The sequence below is a fragment of the Phragmites australis genome, chromosome 10 (assembly GCF_958298935.1).
Source record: "Phragmites australis chromosome 10, lpPhrAust1.1, whole genome shotgun sequence".
NCBI lineage: Eukaryota > Viridiplantae > Streptophyta > Magnoliopsida > Poales > Poaceae > Phragmites > Phragmites australis.
The window spans coordinates 26,029,535-26,050,344 of NC_084930.1; the positions used below are offsets into that span (position 1 = coordinate 26,029,535).

General features: G+C 46.6%; 3 protein-coding genes across 3 annotated transcripts; 2 read left to right on the forward strand and 1 right to left on the reverse strand.

Moving 5' to 3' along the window:
* The first annotated feature begins 11,127 nt into the window (after nucleotides 1-11,127).
* LOC133930482 (uncharacterized) lies at nucleotides 11,128-11,841 on the forward strand. The gene is made up of 2 exons (XM_062377135.1): nucleotides 11,128-11,686; nucleotides 11,762-11,841. The coding sequence occupies exon 1, from the start codon at nucleotides 11,218-11,220 to the stop codon at nucleotides 11,623-11,625; it is 408 nt and encodes a 135-aa protein (XP_062233119.1). The 5' UTR covers nucleotides 11,128-11,217; the 3' UTR covers nucleotides 11,626-11,686; nucleotides 11,762-11,841.
* Nucleotides 11,842-12,955: 1,114 nt separating this feature from the next.
* Nucleotides 12,956-13,865, forward strand: LOC133930483 (uncharacterized). The gene has a single exon (XM_062377136.1). It carries the CDS (start codon nucleotides 13,129-13,131, stop codon nucleotides 13,474-13,476), a length of 348 nt encoding a protein of 115 aa, XP_062233120.1. The 5' UTR covers nucleotides 12,956-13,128; the 3' UTR covers nucleotides 13,477-13,865.
* A 42-nt stretch (nucleotides 13,866-13,907) lies between these two features.
* LOC133930480 (protein NRT1/ PTR FAMILY 3.1-like) lies at nucleotides 13,908-17,183 on the reverse strand. Its single transcript, XM_062377134.1, has 4 exons — nucleotides 17,021-17,183; nucleotides 16,701-16,918; nucleotides 16,024-16,592; nucleotides 13,908-15,221 (listed from the first exon to the last, which is right to left on the reverse strand). The coding sequence occupies exons 1-4, from the start codon at nucleotides 17,103-17,105 to the stop codon at nucleotides 14,297-14,299; spliced, it is 1,797 nt and encodes a 598-aa protein (XP_062233118.1). The 5' UTR covers nucleotides 17,106-17,183; the 3' UTR covers nucleotides 13,908-14,296.
* Between the last annotated feature and the right edge of the window lie 3,627 nt (nucleotides 17,184-20,810).

A 20,810-nucleotide genomic window follows, 5' to 3' on the forward strand; every position in this document is an offset into this window, starting at 1 on the left:
TAGGGTAAGTGCTATGATATTTGCATACGTATATTTCATTACTTACTTTTTTCATTTCTTTAACTTAGTTTGGTTGCATAGCTGAGTTGGTCCAACGTATAGACACACCGCGCGTACAGTTCGATGAGCTGACGGTGAATGACATCTGCTGAAGGCCGTACACGGATGAGGTACTTCGATGCGCTCCCCTGGAACTTTTGGTGTCTCCTTATCATACCAAGAGTGCTGGTTCACGTGGTGCGCCCTCGTTTGCGATATCTTTATCGAGGATTACTCACCGCATTATGTGATGTGGCAGTTCAGGAAGTTTCAGGCGTTCCTGCTGTAGCTGACTAGGACAGTACCTACCAACATACACAGGTGCATAATGTTGTAATTACATTTTTTATACGAGATGCTGCTACACTTTTTTCCATGTCCTTATGTTTTTGCAGGTTGATGTGCAAGGGGGCTCATAGCATAGGCATGTTTGCATCTCGTGTGCATATGTGGGCTGCCGAATGGGACCAAGATGTCAAGCATGTCATGAACGAGAATCGGCCACACTCTGAGGTGGCGTACACGAATTACCTTTCCTGGTTCATGGTTTGGACGCAGATCCAGCTGGCGTACACACCGACTGATGTTTCATGGCACGTGACGGACGTGCGCGACATGTACTCAATGCACAGAGACTAGACGCATTCACTTGAGGTATGAATAACAGTACGTGACTCATCATTTCCTACAATTGTTGGTAAAAAATAGTGTAATCAAATAAAACTTTTCTTTTATGATCCTTCCTTGCGACATAATGGAGGGGGAACGAACGAGAGAGTGCTCGACAAACTCAAATGCAGATTCGGCAACGAAAAGTGAATCATTGACTTTGGCTAAATCGGAAGACGGTGGCTCTGCAAAGCCGGTGCCTATTGATGTGATGCTCAAGGGCCTGGAACTTCATGATGACAAGGAGGAGGACATTGTGCTAGAGGAGGATCTGTTCAAGAAGATGCGAGATGGCTAGCCTTGGCACGTGTGCACACTGAGAAGAAATTCGGTCATGGTGCGTTGTTTGGAAACATGAGATCGGCATGGAATTGTGCTTAGGAGGTAGAGTTTAGGGCTTTGAAGAACAATCTGGTCTCCATTCGATTTCATTGCTTGGGATATTGGGAGCATGTGATGCAAGAGGGTCCATGTATCTTCCACGGGTGTCCTATTCTTCTCGGCGAGTATGATGGATGGGCTAAACCAGAGACAGTGGTGCTGAATACTTATCCTGCATGGGTGCAGGTCCATGATCTCAAGGAGAAAATGAGAATGGGTAGCATCGCCATGCAGTTTGCCTCTCGGGTAGGCAAAGTCATTAAACTTGATGAAGCTTCGGTGAAAGGACATGGGAAGGGAGTCAGAGTAAGAGTTTTATTGGATGTACACAAGCCTTTGACCAGGTGTGCAAGCCTCACGGTGAGGAAGATGAAACAATATTATCGGTTGATGTACGAGAAACTACCAGTGTTCTGTGGTGTTTGTGGGATGGTTGGACATGTAACAAAGGAGCATGGTGATGGTGTGCATGCTCCAGATGCAATTCAATACCCCCTTCACTAATTGCACCAGAGTGGAGAAGTGATGAGCGTTGGATGGCAACATGAGGAAGAGGTCGTGGACGAGGCCATGGTTGGGGTGGCCGAGGTGATCCGGTGTATTCCAATTTCTCGGATGACCATGATGGAGTAGAGGAGGAGTTAAGGAGTATTGCATTGAGTCCAAGCAAAAGTGGTTTGAGGAGTTCGAGCTCGAATACATCAAGCAAGAGGAGACTGACGCTGGAAGCCAAAGGGGAAATGGCATCGAAGCCTCACAGCACGAGGATTGCGATGGCATGGGGAAGGATGTTATTATGCAACTTGAGAGAGTAGGACCCTCGGGTGAGGAGGAGGAGAAGCTAGACGAAAATCAAAAGAAGGCGAGGGATTACAAAAGGCAGAAAAAGACATCAACCAACCCAAAAATTGACTTGGCAACATCGGCGGGCTCCCTCTAGGAGTGCCGCCAGGCCTAGTGTATCTCATGTCTTGGAATTGTCAGGGTGTGGGGAATCGCCGAACAGTTCACGATTTATTGGCCCTGGTGCAAGCCAATCGCCCCAAGATGGTGTTTCTGTGTGAAACTAGACAATTAGAGGAAAGAATGAAGAGATTGAAGTGGAGACCTGGCATGCGAGGTTTTGAGGGGGTAGGTAGTGATGGACTCAGCGGTGGCTTGGCTTTGTTTTGGGAGGAACATGTGCACGTTGAAGTTCTTGGCAAGAGTAATAGGTACATTGACGTATGTTGTCAGGAGAATGTGGGAGATCAGCCATGGAGATCTACTTTTGTGTATGGAGAACCAAGAGTGGAGAATAGGCATTTGACGTGGAGTTTGTTGGTAGATTTGAAGGCTCGATAAAGTCTGCCTTGGATGGTCGTGGGGGATTTCAATGAAGCCCTGTGGCAACATGAGCATTTCTCAGCTTGTCTTAGGTCAGAGCAACAGATGATGGCATTTTAGAATGTGTTAGCAACATGTGAGTTAACTAATTTGGGCTTTTCTGGTGTACCATTCATGTATGATAACCATCAGAGTGGCCAGAGGAACGTCCGAGTACGTTTGGATCGAGCATGTGCTGATGTGGAATGGCAAGATATGTTTAGCACTGTGGCATTGGAACACCTTACGTCTCCTAGGTTGGATCATTGCCTGGTGTTGCTGAAACTAAAGGAGGAGGACATTGCTAGGCCTAGAGGATGCTTGAGGAGGTATGAAATCATGTGGGAAAGAGATCCGGCTTTGCCTGAGATTGTTAGCAATGCCTAGGACAAAGTAATACCTTCAGGTAGTCTTGATGCTATGGCTCGGTCCTTAAAATCTATGATGAAGGATCTGCGAGAATGGAGCTCAAAGTAATTTTGGCAATGTTCTGAATGAGTTAGAAGTTTTGTGTAAAGAGCTTGAGAATTTGCAAATCTCGGGAGCAGAAAGAAGGGCACTAAGAGAGAAATGTGATCGTATGAATGGACTTCTTTATCGCGAAGAGATGATGTGTTTGCAATGGTCAAGGATCAATTGGCTCAGTGAAGGGGATAGGAATACAAAATATTTTCAACAAAATGTGGTGTGGAGAGCTAAGAAGAACCACATAATTGAAGTTGTCGGATGGGGCATGGTGTGATGTGCTGAGTGACATGGAGAGAATGGCATCATCAAATTTTTAGGAAGTTTATACTAAGGATCCGACCTTGCAGTCTGATTCAGTGCTGTAGTTGTTTGGTGTTAAAGTGACAGAGGATATGAATGATATATTGTGTAGGGACTTCTCAAAGAAGGAAGTTTCTGATGCTTTATTTCAGATCAGCCCCCTAAAGGCACCAGGGCCGGATGGTTTTCCGGCTAGGTTTTATCAACGAAATTGGGGAGTTATGAAGAATGAGATAGTAGTTGCAGTTTTGGCCTTTTTTAGGGATGGTGTTATGCCGGATTGTGTGAATGAAACAGCAATTGTTTTAATCCCGAAAGTACCACAACCGGAAGTTTAAAAGATTTCCGTCCAATTAGTTTGTGCAATGTGTTATACAAGATTGTGTCGAAGTGCCTTGTGAATTGGCTTAGGCCTTTGCTGGAGAATATTATATAAGAATATCAAAGCACATTTATTCCTAGTCGCTTGATTTCTGATAATGCCATTATGGCTTTTGAATGACTGCATTTTATTCAGCATGGCAGTGATCCGAAGGCACCATGCTGTGCTTACAAGCTGGACCTTTCGAAGGCTTATGATCAAGTGGATTGGGAATTTCTCGAAAAGGCAATGTTGAAGTTGGGGTTTTCAAAAAAGTGGATGAGATGGATTATGCAATGTGTAACTACGGTGAGCTATTCTGTGAAGTTTAATGGCCGACTTTTGCAGACCTTTAAGCCATCAAGGGGATTACGCCAAGTTGACCCATTGTCTCCTTTCTTATTCCTTTTTGTCGCTGATTCTTTGTCGGTTTTGATTCAAGAGGCAGTTGTTGAGAGAGGGCTCCAACCGATTACTATCTGCCCTACTGCCCCTTCGGTATCTCATCTGCTTTTTGCAGATAATACCCTACTGTTCTTTAGGGCTGATCATATGCAAGAAGAAATTATTCCGAGCATTATTATAAGATATGCAGAGAGCACAGGCCAGCTTATTAACCCATCAAAGTGCTCGATGCTATTTGGTAATTCATGTCCAGAAGGTGTACAACATGAAGTTGAATCTGTGTTGGAGATTACACAAGCTGGCTTTGAAGCCAAGTATTTAGGACTTCCTGTGCCGGAAGGGAGGATGAATAGGGGAAAGTTTCAAACTCTTCAAGCTAAACTGAGCAAAAGACTAGTTGACTGGGGTGAGAAATACATTTCTAGTGGAGGCAAGGAGGTCCTAATCAAATCGGTAGCGCAAGCTTTGCCCACTTAAGTCATGAGTGTGTTTAAACTACCTATGTCAGTTTGTGACGACTTGACAAAAATGATGATAATCTATTGGTGGGGTGTGGAGAACGGTAAACATAAGACACATTGGTTTGCATGGGATAAAATGGTCCTCCCAAAGAACCTTGGTGGTCTTGGTTTTCGGGATATGCGTCTCTTCAATCAAGCATTGCTAGCTCATTAGGCTTGGCATTTACTAGAAGACCAGATAGCCTTTGTGCTAGATTATTAAAGGCTAAATACTATAGGAATGGAAAGTTGGTGGATACGATGTTCAGACATAATCCTTCAGTAGTATGGAAAGGTATAGAACATGGCTTGGCTTTGCTGAAGAAGGGCATTATTTGAAGAATTGGGAACGGACGTACAGTCCGTGTGTGGAGGGATCCGTGGATTCCCCGTGGTTCATCTCATTGACCTATCTCTGTTCAAGGTCAGTGTAGGTTTACCCGGGCTGCTAGCTTCCTTGATGAGAATGGCATGTGGAAAGAGGACTTGTTGAGAGAGTATTTTTTTAAATGAAGATGTTGATCTGATTTTGAAGATTAAAACCTCGGCAAGACAAGAGGAAGATTTTCTAGCTTGGCAACTGGAGAAATCTTGTATCTTTACAGTTAAAAGTGCTTATCATTTAGCTGTGTCAGAAATGATGAAGGTGACCACTGTGCAGAAGATATATGTTCGTGAAGTTGATGACCATCGGGGGAGCGTCCTGATTGGAAGCCCATTTGGCAAACACCGGTGCCACAGAAGATGAAAATCTGTTCATGGAGGTTGTTGTCGGATGGGCTGCCAACAATAAAAATCAAGAAACAACATAATATTGAAAGGATTAGTTCATGTCCATGCTGTAGTATGAATGATGAAGATACTTTCCATGCTATGATTATCTGTCCCAATGCATATAATCTGTGGAAAGCAATGGCTAAAGTTTGGGACTTACCGGAAATAGGTGACATTGTTTATACCGAGCCTGAGTGGCTTTTTGATGTGCTGTGTAATATCCAATTGAAAAGAGAAGTAGAGTGATGATCTTAATTTGGAGAATTTGGCAGCTGAGAAATGATACAATTCATGAGAAGAAGAATCCTCCAATTGAGATAACTAGAAGGTACCTGTCTAGCTATGCTGAAACTCTATTCAGTATCCGACAAAAGGATGGGAGAGATGTCATCAAGGGTAAGCATGTGATTGGACAGAGGAATGAGTGCCAAGGGGAAAGGAGACTTGAAATTTCTAATTCCCAACCATGGCCCTGCCCAGAGCCTAATTAGGTGGCGGTTTCAACTGATGGTTCCTTCTCTGACAGAAGTGCAAGGAATGGTGTCATAATTCGGAATTCTGGTGGTGATGTGCTTCTACCGTCCTGGTGCTTCATTGATCGATGTTCTGATGCTTTGGAAGTAGAGGCCCAAGCTACTCTTTATGGAATTCAGACTTGCTTTACAACATACCAACCAACGGATTGTTCTTCAATTTGATTGTGAGGTGCTTTTGAGGGCTTTAAGAAGCTCGGTAATGGACAAAGCTGAAGTGGGTTTTCTCATTAAGGAGCTGAAACAATGGTTACAAGGAGATTGAGAGCTATTACTCGTGAAGGTAGATCATAATCAAAATAGGGTTGGAGATTTGTTAGCAAATTTCGCAAGGGTGAACTGAAGTACGAAAGTTTAGGCCCCAGAATGTGTTCTTGCAGCTGTTGTTGCATATTGTAATCCTATTATTGAGTAATATAAGCTATCTTTTTCCCTGCAAAAAAAATAAAACTTTTCTTTGTAGAGGGACATACTGTACCAGGTTGAGGTTGAGGCACGGACGATCGCAGTACAGATCAATAGTGGCCTTGAGGTCCCCAGGGGCAAGGTGAGTATGGTGTTAGCTCAGCTACAGTTCATCTTCGGATGTTGTGACAAGGCCACGAGTGTTAGCTCCTCTCACGCCACGCCCATCGACCACACTCATCGAGTCGCCTCACCCACTGATACGTCTGACCTTCGTTGTTGAGCCGTCGAAGCCGTATTCCACCCCGACTTGCTCTTCCATCCCTGCTACAATGAGACATTCCTTTACCGGGGCTAGTGACCCATGCTACAGTGGTGTGTGGGCTCGGCTTTCATTATTCGATGCTGGTGACCCCTGCTACGGAGTCACAACGCCTAGGCCAGACTTCATCGGTGCCGATGACCACTTCTATGCCGGCACCAAGGCTATGCACCCTTTCTCTGTGGACCTAGGTCCTTCGAGCTCTCACTTCTCTGGCTCAGGTACAACACTCACTTCATGCATAACTGATTGTTACGTATATCACACTTTATCATTGCTAACATGTTTTCTTCGTTGTTCCATGTGCAGAGATTGATGATTTCAAAGACGTAGAGACGTAGGGTAGCTATATAGAGTTACTCTCCAGGGACTGTAGTCAGGTCTCTGGGTACTCCTACATCTTCGAACATAGCAATGACCACGGTGCATCGTAGCTACTTGGCATGACACTTATAGGGACACAACCCTCCCAAGATGACTATGCCACTCCACCGCCCGTTGCACAGCTTGCGCGAACGATCGTGCCACCGGACCCACTGATGTACTCAGCTGACCATGTTAGAATGCAGAGGGACAGGGTCCCTAGAATGGATGCGATGAGGAGGGTCGTCTCTAAGAGGGAACATAACCTATAGTCTACTATGTTATTGTGAGTTTCATGGTGTTATGCTATTCTCAGTGTTATGGTACTATGTTAACATCAGTGTAATGATACTTTCTTTATGTTACTATGTTATTGTTAGTGTCATAATATCTTTCATGTACTGTGTTTTAGTATTGTGATTCTATTCGGTCCATCGAGGCATACCACGAGCATTCCATAACAATTATAATAAACACGTCGAACAAACGTATAATGGCATATACAATGTCCCTAATGGTGTACCATAGTTTCACGTAATATGCCTTAGGGAATGTAAAAAGGGTGAAGATCAATGAGACGATACACAAATTGCAATGTTGTCCTGATAGTGGTTCTAATCGTACTGACTTAGAGTGAACTGCGAGGAGGCTCCTAAGTCCCAATAATCTCTAGTACCATATTGCACTGACGAAGGAGGTGTAGGAGGAGCATCCCTATTGTGGCACGGGCAAGTGCACCATAGATTGATGCATACAGAAGTGTCCTCCAGGTGTATTACAAGAGAACTTGTCATATTTTCAACCTCCCTTTGCAAATCGAAGATTTGGTCTCTCAGGTGGTGTATGTAATCTTGGATATATTGTAGAACATTAGGATCAACCCATCTCATGTATTGACAGTTGTAGGGGTCATCGTCGGGGGCCTGCATAAATGTGAAAGTCATAATGTATAATGATTTCAAAAAAAGGATACAAATGTTCATAGTGATATAGTTCTCACCCTACCAAGAGGATATCAGAAGAATCAGCAACCCCCATGAATGCTCTCACCATACATCCGAATGACACAGTCGTACCTATGGGAGCACTTAGGCTAGGGCTCATTCGGGTGCTCGTAAATCCTTATGTGATTTGGAGGACGAAAATCACTCCTATCCTGTAAAGGGAAGTTGTAGAGAGACTCCTCGTACTCAATTGAACCAAATGAACCCTCCCATCTCACTGTCGGCCTCCCCTCTCCCCTTCTTCCTTGCCCCTCCCACCCCCAACCCTCCATTGATCATTGTGACTTCAGGTTCTAGATACATGAGCCTTTTATAGATACGTTGTAGCAGCATACGTCCTTTTACTGTGACGTAATATTACTGTCAAATTTGTGTTACAAGCAAACATTCAATCGTGATAATAAAAAATGTACTCTATTTTCAGACCTAGCTTTTTTAGACCTTGATAATAACTGTCTTTTCTTGCCGCCACAAAACAGGTCATCATGGATTCCTAGAAAAACCACCCTATGGGAGTACCACAATGGCATGAGCGTCCATTGTGCAAGTATGGTAATCGAGCTTGAATATCGACGTCCTTCGAGGTCCATACTTTTGGTAGGAGGTTCTTTATGTGTCCAGAGCTTAACGGTTTCATGGGGTTCGTCTCTCTTTGCCTTTGTCCACACCTCCTAATTATACCTTGAGTATATCACTTCTAACTCCGGATTTATTATCCTAAGTCTTGTCGTTTCAAGGAATGGATCGACCATTTAAGGCCACCATACTGTGGGGGATACATTAGAGAGGCTGAAACAAAACATGAGTATGAGATTAGGATAGTTAGGATAGAGGAAGCACGGCTGCGACAGGAGGCAAGACATGAGCACCAACAAGAACGTCAATGCCGAGAACAAGAACACAAGCGATATGCCGAGAAACTTCAAAGACGTGAGGAGGAACATCGCTCTAACAGGATATTCTAAGGAGACAGGAAGCCGAGCTTCAAAGGCGTGAGGAACACCTACAAAGGCGTAAAGCACTCCTACACCGGCAGGTAGAGGCTGAGTGCGAAGCGACATGTCAACGAAGTGGAAGAGATGCACAGTCCACCCGGTAGAAGCCTTTTCCTGTCCGCATCAATGTAATATTGTCGTCAACTTTTGTGTTACCCACACACATCCAACCGTGATAATAAAATTGACGGTTTCTACTAGAATTTGTCACATTACTAAACATACACTATATTTTCATATCTAGCCTTTCAGACCTAACATTTTCAAAAGTAGGCTTTGTAGAAGTAGCCTTTTTAGTTGATATGACCACACCTTACTATAGAATAAACTGCTTTCCAGGACCAATTTTCGTGAGCTTAGTCCATGCATTAGCATGATTCCACTGTATAAATACATGATCTCCTTCCCACATATAGAACCAAACCACTAGCATCAACCTCTACAACTCTGACGAAAATAACGTCCGATCCTTTCCCCAAGAAATACATCCAAGATATTACACCTGATGGGGTTGATGTAACCATGTGCTGGTATAGAGACATTTGTAGGGTGATGAAGTCCTACACCTACAGAAGGAGGTTCTTCATGTGGCGCAACTATGAGTTTGATCCACCCCAGGGAAGCACCAGCGTTGGCTCCTGTCGTCTGGTAATAACTTCTTACCAAACTACTATAAAAAAATAACTAAGATTTACCACTTAACATTTTGGTCTTCATTGCTGTCGCCGCCACCACTACGTGACTTCTTAAAGTGGCTGGATACTGAACAATTGGAAGCGGATGTGTTCCTCCTTCACACTGAGCACCACGCCACTTGGAGACAATTCCATGAGATAAAAGACGATGAGAGGAGGGAGGCTATGCGCAAACACATTTAGGAGGAGCAGTAGAAGATAAGAGAGAAGCATAACTACATGATGGTGGAGGCCCATGAGGTGGAGAGGTAGAGGAAGCGTGAGAGCGCGCGTCAGGCGTGTGACGTAGGACCCGAATCGACGAGGAAGAGAAAGTACTCACATTGCACTCAGTAGATCAGATGTTGTAATCCTGTTGTTTATATTCCCTAAGGCATGTTAGTTTTAGACGCGGTGCTTATTTAGGTCATAATGATCGTGTACCATACATGCCAACGCCCGTGTATGTCACAGTTCTCATTAAAATCACCATGTTCAACTTTCCGTTTTCATCAAATTTGGGTATCCAAAATATCACACAAACATCTAATGGCACTGAACGATTCAACAACAAAAAAACTTGCGGTGCAAATTAATTTATTTCGACCAAAGTAAGGTGTCGTTCGTTCATAGGGTGACACCTTGCTGTCGCCTATTCAACGGGTGAGACAAAGGACTAGCCCGTTCACCGGGCAATAGCAAGGTCTCTCCCGGTGAACGAGCGACACGTGTCACTCAATGGTTTTTTTAATTCCCTATTGGCCAGGGTCTACAAGGTCTCGCTCATCGGACGAGACCTTGCTCTGCCTCAATGAACGGGCAACGATAACCTATTGCTGCTATTTTTTAAAACGATCATGTAATTTTACAAATATTTATATATATATACAGAGATCTTACTAGGCTACTAGTGTCACTTTCATTAGTAAAATAAATGTATTTAAATTATATTAGCAGTTATTTTTTAAAAATTTGGCTGCATTCTAGGGTGCATCTATTAAGAACATCCTGATTCAAGAGTACTAAAAATCAAACCTTAGCTCGGATAGTTGGTGGAGGTGGTTATAACCCCCTACCTACCACCAGCAGTCTTGCTCTTTGTGTCTTATTAATATAGAATTTTCTTTTAGTGGTAAATGATGTATTCGTCGATAGCAAGGCGTCTATAGTAAATTTGTCAATCTCTAAACTCCGTATCTCTAGTCCTCTGTATGTGTTATATGAGTACATATATATAGTGGTGTGAATGTATACGTGTGTCTATAAATTGATCAAACTCTTAATTTGCTCTTTATATATCTCATCAAGACGAGATTTTGTTTTAGTGGTAGGCGATATAACTATCAAGAGCAAGAGTCTTGTCATGACTTTGTTAATCTTTAAACTTTGCATCTCAAGTCTTCAGTAGACACTGTATAAATAAGTATATATAATGATGTAAATGTATATGTATGTCTATAAGCTGTATAGGTGTTTCTACAATAAAGATTCAGAGTAGTACATTGTTGTTTGGGACATGAAGCTAACGAACCGCTTTCGGTTCCTCTCCACTTTTGGCCAAAGCCCACCTTTAGATTCAGTGGACGTCAACCGATCCAGCTCCAAACCTCGTCCAAGCTCCAACCACGTCAAGAATCTTTCGTCCTCGCCTCCTCCAGAATGTTCCCCTCCGCCACCGCCCCCCGCTTCCTCCTCCCCTTCACCGCCTCCGCCTCCCGCCGCGCCATGTCCGCCGCCGCGGGCGCCCCCACCGATCCGCCGCAGCAGCAGGCGTCATCCCCCACCCCTAAGGCGGTGCGCGTGGTGGTGAAGGGCCGCGTGCAGGGCGTCTTCTTCCGCGACTGGACCGTGGAGACGGCGCGCTCCCTGGGGCTCGCCGGGTGGGTCCGCAACCGCCGCGACGGCACCGTGGAGGCCCTCCTCTCCGGGGACCCCGCCAAGGTCGACGAGATGGTCTCCCGGAAACTCCCCGTGGGCCCATTCTCCGCCGCCGTCACGGCCGTCGTGCCCTCCCCCGCCGACCCGGTCGACCCCGCCGAGGGGTTCCACCGCAAGCCCACCGCCTGATGCCTGATCCATTCGTGCTTCCTTGCTGCAGCGTTCTTGGTGAACGCGCCTCCCCCTCGTGGTAATCTTTGCACTCAAGAGTCAAGACTACGATTTTATTAGTGATTCTAGCGCTAAATATGTGGTGTTGAATCAGAGATGTGCAACTGTGATGAACGTACGGGCAGTAGTACAAGAGTTGAGGGCAGGACCAGGATTGAGATTGCTTGCTGGTTGTCGTTGCTTCACCCTGTGATCATGCCTCATGATCATCGTATATACGTCTCATGATCATATATGCAGCTCTGCTCTGCTCTGTGGTGTCTTTGGCAACTAATGTGTGTGCGCAGTTGACCTTGATATTCATTTTCCTGAAGAGCCAGATGAGGTTAAGGTATTAGATGGCAGTTTGATACCACCAGAAAGAGAGAGAAAATATTCTAAGGAATAAAAAAAGGAAAAATTGGGTTTATGTTCAACGGGAAAAAAATTTCAAAAGCAAGGAAAAGTAGTTCGAGAAATTCTTGTCCCCGGTTAACAATACTGTCCAGCTGTTGATTGCGCATTTGCCCCTCCTTAATTTTAACCTAACCCTCAACCCCGCGACCCAGACACCATCGATACCACAGATGCTTCTGCTTCCTCCTGAGGTGCCTCCTCCCTCCTCTCTCGCTGGCGCGTGTTCTTTTTTTTTTTTTACTCCGATGATGTTCATCCCTTGGCAAGCTCCTGCAGCGTTGGAGCTGTCGCCCCCTCCAATGCCACCGTCGCTAACCACTTGCCACCGCGATGCCCCCTCCAACCTTCATCGCGGTGGGCGGCACTCCACCCGACTCGCTGTCCTGATCAACCTCCTCGGGCCACCCCTCTAAGCCTGCCGGAGCAAAGTAATTCTAACCCTAAACTTAAACCCCTAAATTTCTAACTCAAATCCCTAACCCCTACATCTAATTCAAATATAGGTGATTGGGAGATTCGCAACATCTCAGTCACCTGAGATCTAGGCAACTAGCACATCTGTTTCTCAAACAGTTCCAGTATTACAGGCATGTCTATCTCCGCTTCATATGCATGGACTCTCCAAGTACGATCCCTCCTATATTTCTATTCAGCCAAGTGCTACATTTCGTTCAAATCAAACCCTTGTATTAAACATCTTTCGGTCATGGCCTCCAGAAAAATTCTCTATTTATCACTATAGATCCATCCGCTAAAAATCAAAATCTTTTGACAAAGCTTCCACAAGTCCATTCAAAGCTCCAGTGTTAACTCCAACGGCATATCGCCCTTCCAACGGGTCACAGGTGTACTTGCAATGTTTACGTATATATTTTCAATTTTTGATTTAAAAAATATAAAAATATGTGCATATCTGAGTTTGCAAATGGAAGTTAATCGGGCCAGACCGGGGCTATCGTGGCCCGACGGCCTCCGCTCTCCAGATTCCGTCCAGCACGTTCGTTGGGTCGTCTCGTTCCCCTCCACGCTTCGCTTCTCTCTCGACCGCGTCACCGACGCCTTGCCATGGCCATCTCTGCCGATGACGACGCCTCCTCGACGCCCGCGCCTCATCCGCAGCAAGAGCCCGCGCGGAAGGCGGTCCGCGTGGTGGTGAAGGGCCGGGTGACGGGGGTGGGGTTCCGCGACTGGACGGCGTCAACGGCCGAGTCGCTCGGCCTCGCCGGGTGGGTCCGCAACCGCTGCGACGGCACCGTCGAGGCCCTCCTCTCCGGCGACCCCGAAAAGGTGGACGAGATGGTCTCCCGCCGCCTCCCCGTGGGTCCCCCCGCCGCGGCCGTCACCGCCGTCGTCCCCTCCCCCGCCGACACCGTCCACCCATCCCTCGGCTTCGAGATCAAATTCACCGTCTGATCGATCCCGCGCCCGGTTCGCGCGTTCTTGGACGACAACTAATCCTGATGATCAGAAGCTCTACCAGGTGCTCTGTTTAGGCAAAATCTCCGCCTTTTGGGAAATCGCTGCTGGAGATGGGTTGAGACGTGAGTGGTTCTTGCCTTCTTGGTGAATAAATATGGCAATGGTTTGATTTGGTGATTCGTCATCGTAAGTGTATGCGCATCTGTTTCACCCGCGTATTTAGCAAGTGCAATCACGAATAAAGATCACGTGTTCATGTCCAAATTTGTATAGTTGTATCTACTAGTAATGCTTGTTCTGCCAAGTACTATGAAATCTGCAGTGTGTAGTTCAGTAGTTCTTGAACAATTGCAGTACTCTTGAACGAGACCAGATTTCGTACCTGTACCATGACTCAACATCAAATAGTTACTTTTTCGAAAAAGGAGCATCAAATAGTTACTGGCATTGACAGAATGTGTATTTGAGAACTTTCAGAGATTGCTTGCCTGAACAATCTCTCTGTTTGTCACTGATCTACATACAGATGCCGACATACATATGCATTAACCTGGAATTTCAGACATCTACCTAATAATTGTAGTAGCTAGAACTGTACCTGCACATAGGTGCAATGCTGCCTTCCTCGTCCATTGAGAACTTTCCAAGACAGCTTACCTGAACAATCTCTCTGTTTGTTGTCCCTCTGATTTACATGCATACACATGCTTTGCTGCCAAACATATATGCACTAACCTCAATCAAGGTTCAGACATTTACCTAATACCTGCTTTGTAGCTAGACCTGTTCCTCCATTGGTATAGTGCCGTGCTACTCAAACCTTTTCTTGCAGCTCCACCATTGAGTTGCCGCCTTCTTCCTCCTCTTTCTTGTGGAGCTGCACGGGCTTGAACCTGTATCGCTTGGCGCAAATCAGGTAGTACACCAGGTTCAGGAACTGCAGCAGCGTCACGACCCAGTAGTAGTAGTCCAGCCTGCCGCGGTTGATGTTGTCCGGCAGCCAGTTGGAACCGTCGGGTCCGGCGCTCCACCGGTGCACGGCGTCCACGAGCATCGTGCTCACGTAGCTCCCCAGCGAGATGGACAGCCAGAACAGCGCTGTCGCCGTGCTGCGCATGCTCTCGGGCGCCTGGTCGTACATGAACTCGAGGTGCCCCACGGAGGTGAACGCCTCGGCAATCCCGTGCAGCGCGTACTGCGGCACCAGCCAGTACGCGGACAGTGGCGCCGTGCCGGCGTCCGTGGTCCCCGCGGCGGCGGCGGCCTCCCTGCGGTGCCGCTCGACTAAGCCTGCCACGAGGGTGGCGGCCACGGAGACGGCGAAGCCGATGCCCATGCGGTGGAGGAACGAGATGCCGCGGTCAAGCCCCGTGGCGCGGCGCGCGAGCGGGACGAGCGCGCGGTCGTAGGCGAAGAGCGTGGCGAGCATGGCGAGCAGCGCGAAGACGGTCATGGAACCCGCGGGGATCTGGAACGAGGAGCTGCCCGGCACGAGGCGGCGGTCCATAGTGGTCGCCTGCTGCAGGGAGAAGGTGTGCTGCGTCGACGACGCCGTGATCACCAGGATGCCCGCCGCCCAGATGGGGCCCATGCGGATCACCGACTTGAGCTCCTCCACGCGGTGCACCGTGCTCAGACGCCACGGGTTAGGGGTGGGGCGCGGCGAAGGCTTGCCGGAGGAGGCGTCCGTCGTCGTGACCAGATCCCCGTCGGTGACGACCGCCGCGCGGTCCAAGAAGCTGCATGCCAGAGCCAAGAGACGGAACAGAACCAATTTTGCTCACAATTTCTTTTTAGATGAATTATGCTCAGAGTTGCCTTAACGTTCAGTATCAAAATGGAAATGTGACTCGAACTCCACTCGTTTTGTATCTAGAATATGTTTAAGGTTCTGTGTTCTAGGAATTCATCCTCACAACTCCTAGACAAGCTAGTATCTTTATCTGTGGTTTTTCTCATGGCGGGCTCAGGGAGTCAGGGATCTAGTTGACTAGTTCTTCCCTTCTTGGAAAAAAGAAAAAGTTCAGAACTAATTCTCTGTCGGCAAAGGATTTCAGGGCATGTATCCTGTGACAAATATCCGAGACGCGATCACGCATGCCCCTTCACCAATCGACCACGGGACCCATGCGTTCCCAGCATGGTTATCTTTTCGGGGTGGAGTCGAAAGTCGAAACCGGACACCACGAGAAATTATCCAGCGGCGGCTATACACAAGGGTATCCATTTTTGGCGCCATTTGACGTCTCCTTGTTCATCAATGCACTTGGATTGGGCTCCCATGGCTGGCACTGACGACAACTTTTCTTGGCAACCGCTTATGCTCAGCGGCTAAGATTGTTGGATGTCACCGATTGGTTCGTCATCTTCAGGCAGGTTAAGAATTTTATGGGGATTTTGGCCGAAGACGCTTCAATTCTTGTAGAAGGTAAAAAAAAATGCTTGGACTTGAACGCTCCCTTAGGTTCAGTCTGGGCCATGCAAAGCAGTGAAAGAACAGAGGAGAGAGCAGGGGACGCACAGCGGCGTCGGCGCACGCACCTGAGCTGGTCCGTGTGCAGGAGCTTGCCGTACATCGAGATGGGCGCGTCCAGCTCGTCGTTCTCGTACAGCCTCCCAGGGTCGGCGTCGGCCGCCGGCACGCGCCGCTTCCTGACGGCGGCGACGACCACCTGCGCGAGCCGCGTGAACGGGCTGCCCGCCGGCTCGAGCCTCCGGTACATCGGGTACCCGGCGACGAAGGCCGCGACGGAGACGCCCATGCAGAAGGCCGGCACGCCGAGGCCCCAGCCCCAGCCGACGTTGTCCTGCACGTACACCACCGCCGTGACGGCTACTAGCATGGACGTGCCGTTGCAGAAGTAGTACCAGTTGAAGAACCCCCACGACCGCGCGCGCTCCGCCGCTTGCGACTCGTCGAACTGGTCCGCGCCGAACGCCACGATGCAGGGGCGGTACCCTCCGGCGCCCACCGCGTTCAGGAGCAGGGCGACGTACAGCACCGCCAACTGCCACTGCGCCGCTTCCTGGCAGGTCACCGCGCCGCCGGGCTTGCACGGCGGCGGTCGGAACTGCGGCAGCGCTGCCGACACCGTCAGGAGCGCCATGCCCTGCCACCCACCAACGTCAGTAGTCAGTTGCGGCTCAGCTCACCACGCAGACACCCATTGCTTCGCACGTTCAGAGAAGAGAGTTCGGTTCAAGAAGTGTGCACGTACGACTTGGTACACGATGGAGGCGGCGGCGATGGTCCAGAAGCGGCCGACGCAAACGTCGGCGATGAAGGCCCCGATGAGGGGCGTCGCGGCGGAGGTGCCGCCGAAGTTGGTGAGCGTGGTGGCGGCCTTGGCGAGCGGCATGTGCAGCTGCTGCGTTAGGTACGTCAGCATGTTGGTCGAGAAGCCCACCACGGCGAGCTTCTCCGCCACCTCGTTGCCTGCTCGCGTACGTGCAGACACAAAGCTTATTGATTAAGCGCAAAAAACATAACTACGATTCCGATTAGTGAGCGATGCTTGTGGCTAATAAACTTGCTTACCAAAGATGAAGGGCATTGTTCTCAGGCCACCCTTCTTCATGCTCGTCTTCTTCCGGCCTTCCATGGCCGCCTCCGTCGTCGCCATTCGTGGCGCTGGAGGTGACGAGCTCAAGCGCAGCGCCGCACAGCCACAACTGTGTCTAGTGTACGTAGTGTCTTTGGAGAGCTCCACTTATTTATAGCGTAAAAGAAACCATGTTACTCGACTGTGTATATATAAAAACTTCTTTGCATTTTAGTAGTGGTGAAGTAATCAGTAAATTAAACTATGACGGCATCTAGGTTAATTTTCATGTGTTAGAAAATCTGAAGTTTTATAATTGAACGTGGGCTCGTCTCGATCTTTTAAAAGATTCAATTCTATCTCTTAAGGATTTTTGAGACTATATATTTGGAACAGAACCTCTCATTGTAGAACAATAAGAAGAATAAAGAAGAGAAATAATTTCTCCTACATTGTATCTTGTTTATGCAATTGTTTTCTTGAAGGATCTTTAGACTACACCCGGTAGCAGATGTTTCTCAATACGTTATCAGCACGAACCTCTGCCGGAGACCAAGCTAGGGAATCAGATCGTCTCGCTCGCAAGAATTGAAAGGTACGATCAAATTAGTACGTATTCTTGCATCTACCGTTTTTACTTCAGATCTGTACATCATAGCAACAAAAAGTAGCATGAATAATAGCGTGAATAGCATTAGTGTAGCATCTTCGAATATGTACATGATGTAGAACCGGTGGGGCTCGCGGCCACCACCACACCGCCGACAAGAATCCGGCGGCCGATCCTCTGCACAAGAAGGCTCGAAGGCCACTGCCACAGATCGAGAAAAAAGAAGAAGAAGAAACATAGCACATTACCGACATGGAAGCCAGCGGCCCTCTCGCTTCGTCGTGCTGTAGGGCCACCGGAGGCCACCTCCTCTGTGCCGCTCGAAGCGACGCCACCACCTCTGTGCCACCCAAAGCGGCACCATAGTCGGCCACACCGTTACATCCTAGTATTTGCCTCCACCGTCGACCGTGAGCTTGTCCCATGTCGTAGATGGCCAAAGTGTTGGTTGGTTGGCACGTCGTAATGCCCCGCTGGCCGATGGCTACCGCACCAATCGTGTCATGCCTCTGCGCCACCCGAAGCAGCACCACCGCGCGCCGCCACCCAAGCCGCTAGGCCACCCGCCGCCATCACTTGGCTACACCCCGGCAAGCATGCCGTCACACCGACACCACCCCGCACCGCCTTGGCTCGCCCGGCACCCTGGAGACGGCTGCCAATGGGTCGGAGTGGCAACTAGGGTTTGGAAACTTTAGCCGCCCCATTTTATTAGAGGAGCGCGGGCTGGATGGGCTGGGTCAGCCCAATGTTAGCGGGTTGGCCCAATAGAGGAAGAAAGCTGGTGGAAATAAAAAAAAGGAAAAATTCAAAAATTTACATTTAGCCCCCTGGGTTTTTCATTAATTGAGCATAGTCCCTGTATTTTTTGCGTTTGGGCTCCTGATTGTTCTGAAAATGATCAAAATGCTTTGTTTTGCATAGAAGTACATTTAGAATTTGAATTTTGCATCTGCTTGCAATTATGCAATATTTAATTTTATGTTATTGTTACTGTTTAAATTATCTTTTATGCGTTTAAATTCAGTAATATTCATATAATAGCATAGAAAATATCAGAAAATTTGCAGAAATCTTATTTAGCAACACGATGCAATCTTAATAGCAGTAATGCTTGCGTTATTTAAAAATGAAGATGGCTGGTATCACGAACAAGGAGTTCACTGAGCTGAGTGTAGATGGCCGCAACTATCTTATTTAGACGTCGGATATCCGGATTGTACTTAGAGTGAAAAAGCTTCGCGCTATTATTGGTCTTGGAACAAGTAGTGCAATAGCTCCCACGGAGGATGAGAATGATCAGACACTTCATTTTCTCTACCACCATCTCTCACTCACTTCAAAGGACAAATACATGGCAATGACCAGTGCTAAAGTACTATGGGACGCACTGCAAGAGCGTTTTGAGCGTCTTAAGTACACCATCAAGCCTCTTACAGAGCAAGAATGGATTTGGGTCCATTTTTGTGACTACAAGTATGTCAGAGAGTATAACTCCACGCTGCACCACATTTGCACACTTATGTGTCTCTGTGGGAAAGACATCACAGAAGAGGAGAAAATTAAGAAAACTCTCTCCACTTTCCACATTAATGCGACAGAATCCGCACGCAATCATCGTCAATCAAAATACAAGAAGTATTCTGAATTGATTGACGTGTTGCAGCTTCATAAAATCCATGACGAAGTCATGAACAAGAACTTTTTATCCCAGTCGCAAGGGAAGAGCAGTGGCCTAGAAGTCAATCATAGCTCTTTCAAAGCACATAAGAACCACAATAAGAAACAGGGGAATGGAGGAAGGAAAGTGATGACAGACAAGGTCAAGTCTGGTGATGATAATGGCAAGACAATAAAAAAAAGTCAAGCTATATGGTGAGCAGAACCAGAATCTGCAAAGCACCAAAGCATGTTGTGGAAGCATACCAGAAGAAGTACAAGGAGCAACCAGAAGCACACCTCACCATTGAAGTAAGGATAGAGGTGGACAAAGTAGCCACAATTGAAAGGGTAACATCTCACATGAAAGTTAATGATGCTCCCACACTGGTAGTAAAAGACCTCTCAATAAAGAATGCAGAAACTGCTACTTTGCCCTCCTCCATTGCCATAGAAGATGCCATGAAGAATGAAGCGAAAAAGAAAACTATTGAAGAAGAAGTGGCTGAATATTTTACGAACTCTATTTAGAATTAGAGTAATCAACCATTTATTTTGTTACTAAATTTAGAAGGATTGAATGAATAAATGAAAGCTCTAGAAGAGCAAGATTAGCTGCAAGCAATATTTTTTGGTATTTAATAGAATATGTGTGAAGCTCGTTTGGAGGAAGTGTGTATTGTGGATAGTGGAACCATAAATACAATCTTAAAAGAAAAGGTGTATTTTCAGTCTATTAGAAATAGCTCTAGAAAAGTGATGACTATCACTGGTAGTAATAAGTACATAGTAGGTTCTGAAAGAGCTACAGTCATCCTACTGATGGGAACTACTTAGCACATTGAAGAAGTATTGTTGTACAATCTACAAGAAATCTCTTAAGTTTTAAAGATATTCACACTAACGATTTCATATAGAAACTGGTGAAGAAAATAGTAGGGAGCACCTACTCATCAATAAGCGTGATAGTAAAGTGAGAATACTAGAAAAACTTTCCTTTACGAATATTGGTTTGTACTACACTTGCATTAGAGCACCTGAAATTTTCACTACCTTGAAGACTGTATTTTATAGTACATAATTATTCTCCATATAGTATGATAGATTTGATCACACTGGTCTTAAAATGATGAGGAACATAATTACTAACTCACAAGTTCATGGCATAAATGTAAAGAATTTTCCAAATCACGAAGATTTTGTATGTTCTACATGTGCTACCGGAAAATGAATAATAAGACCATCTAACTTGAAGTTACAAGATGAAATCTCTATATTCCTAGACCGAATCTAGGAGGATATTTGTGGTCATATTCAACAGTTTTTTGTCCATTCTGGTACTTTATGGTAATGATAGACGCATCCTCGAAGTGATTATATGCATGTCTATTATCTACCCACAACCACTCTTTTATAAAGTTGATCTCGCAGATCATACAAATGAGGAGTAATTTTTCTAACCATTGAGTGAAATCCATTAGAATAGACAACGCTGGAGAATTTACTTCTAAAACGTT

Bases quoted from the DNA above. Each gene is read 5' to 3' on its own strand.
- LOC133930482 (XM_062377135.1), top strand. From the start codon at position 11,218: ATGTTCCCCTCCGCCACCGCCCCCCGCTTCCTCCTCCCCTTCACCGCC.
- LOC133930483 (XM_062377136.1), top strand. From the start codon at position 13,129: ATGGCCATCTCTGCCGATGACGACGCCTCCTCGACGCCCGCGCCTCAT.
- LOC133930480 (XM_062377134.1), bottom strand. From the start codon at position 17,105: ATGGCGACGACGGAGGCGGCCATGGAAGGCCGGAAGAAGACGAGCATG. The intron at 16,919-17,020 runs GTAAGCAAGTTT...GTACGCGAGCAG, and splicing joins AACAATGCCCTTCATCTTTG to GCAACGAGGTGGCGGAGAAG. The intron at 15,222-16,023 runs GTGCGTGCGCCG...TCTGGCATGCAG, and splicing joins CTGCACACGGACCAGCTCAG to CTTCTTGGACCGCGCGGCGG.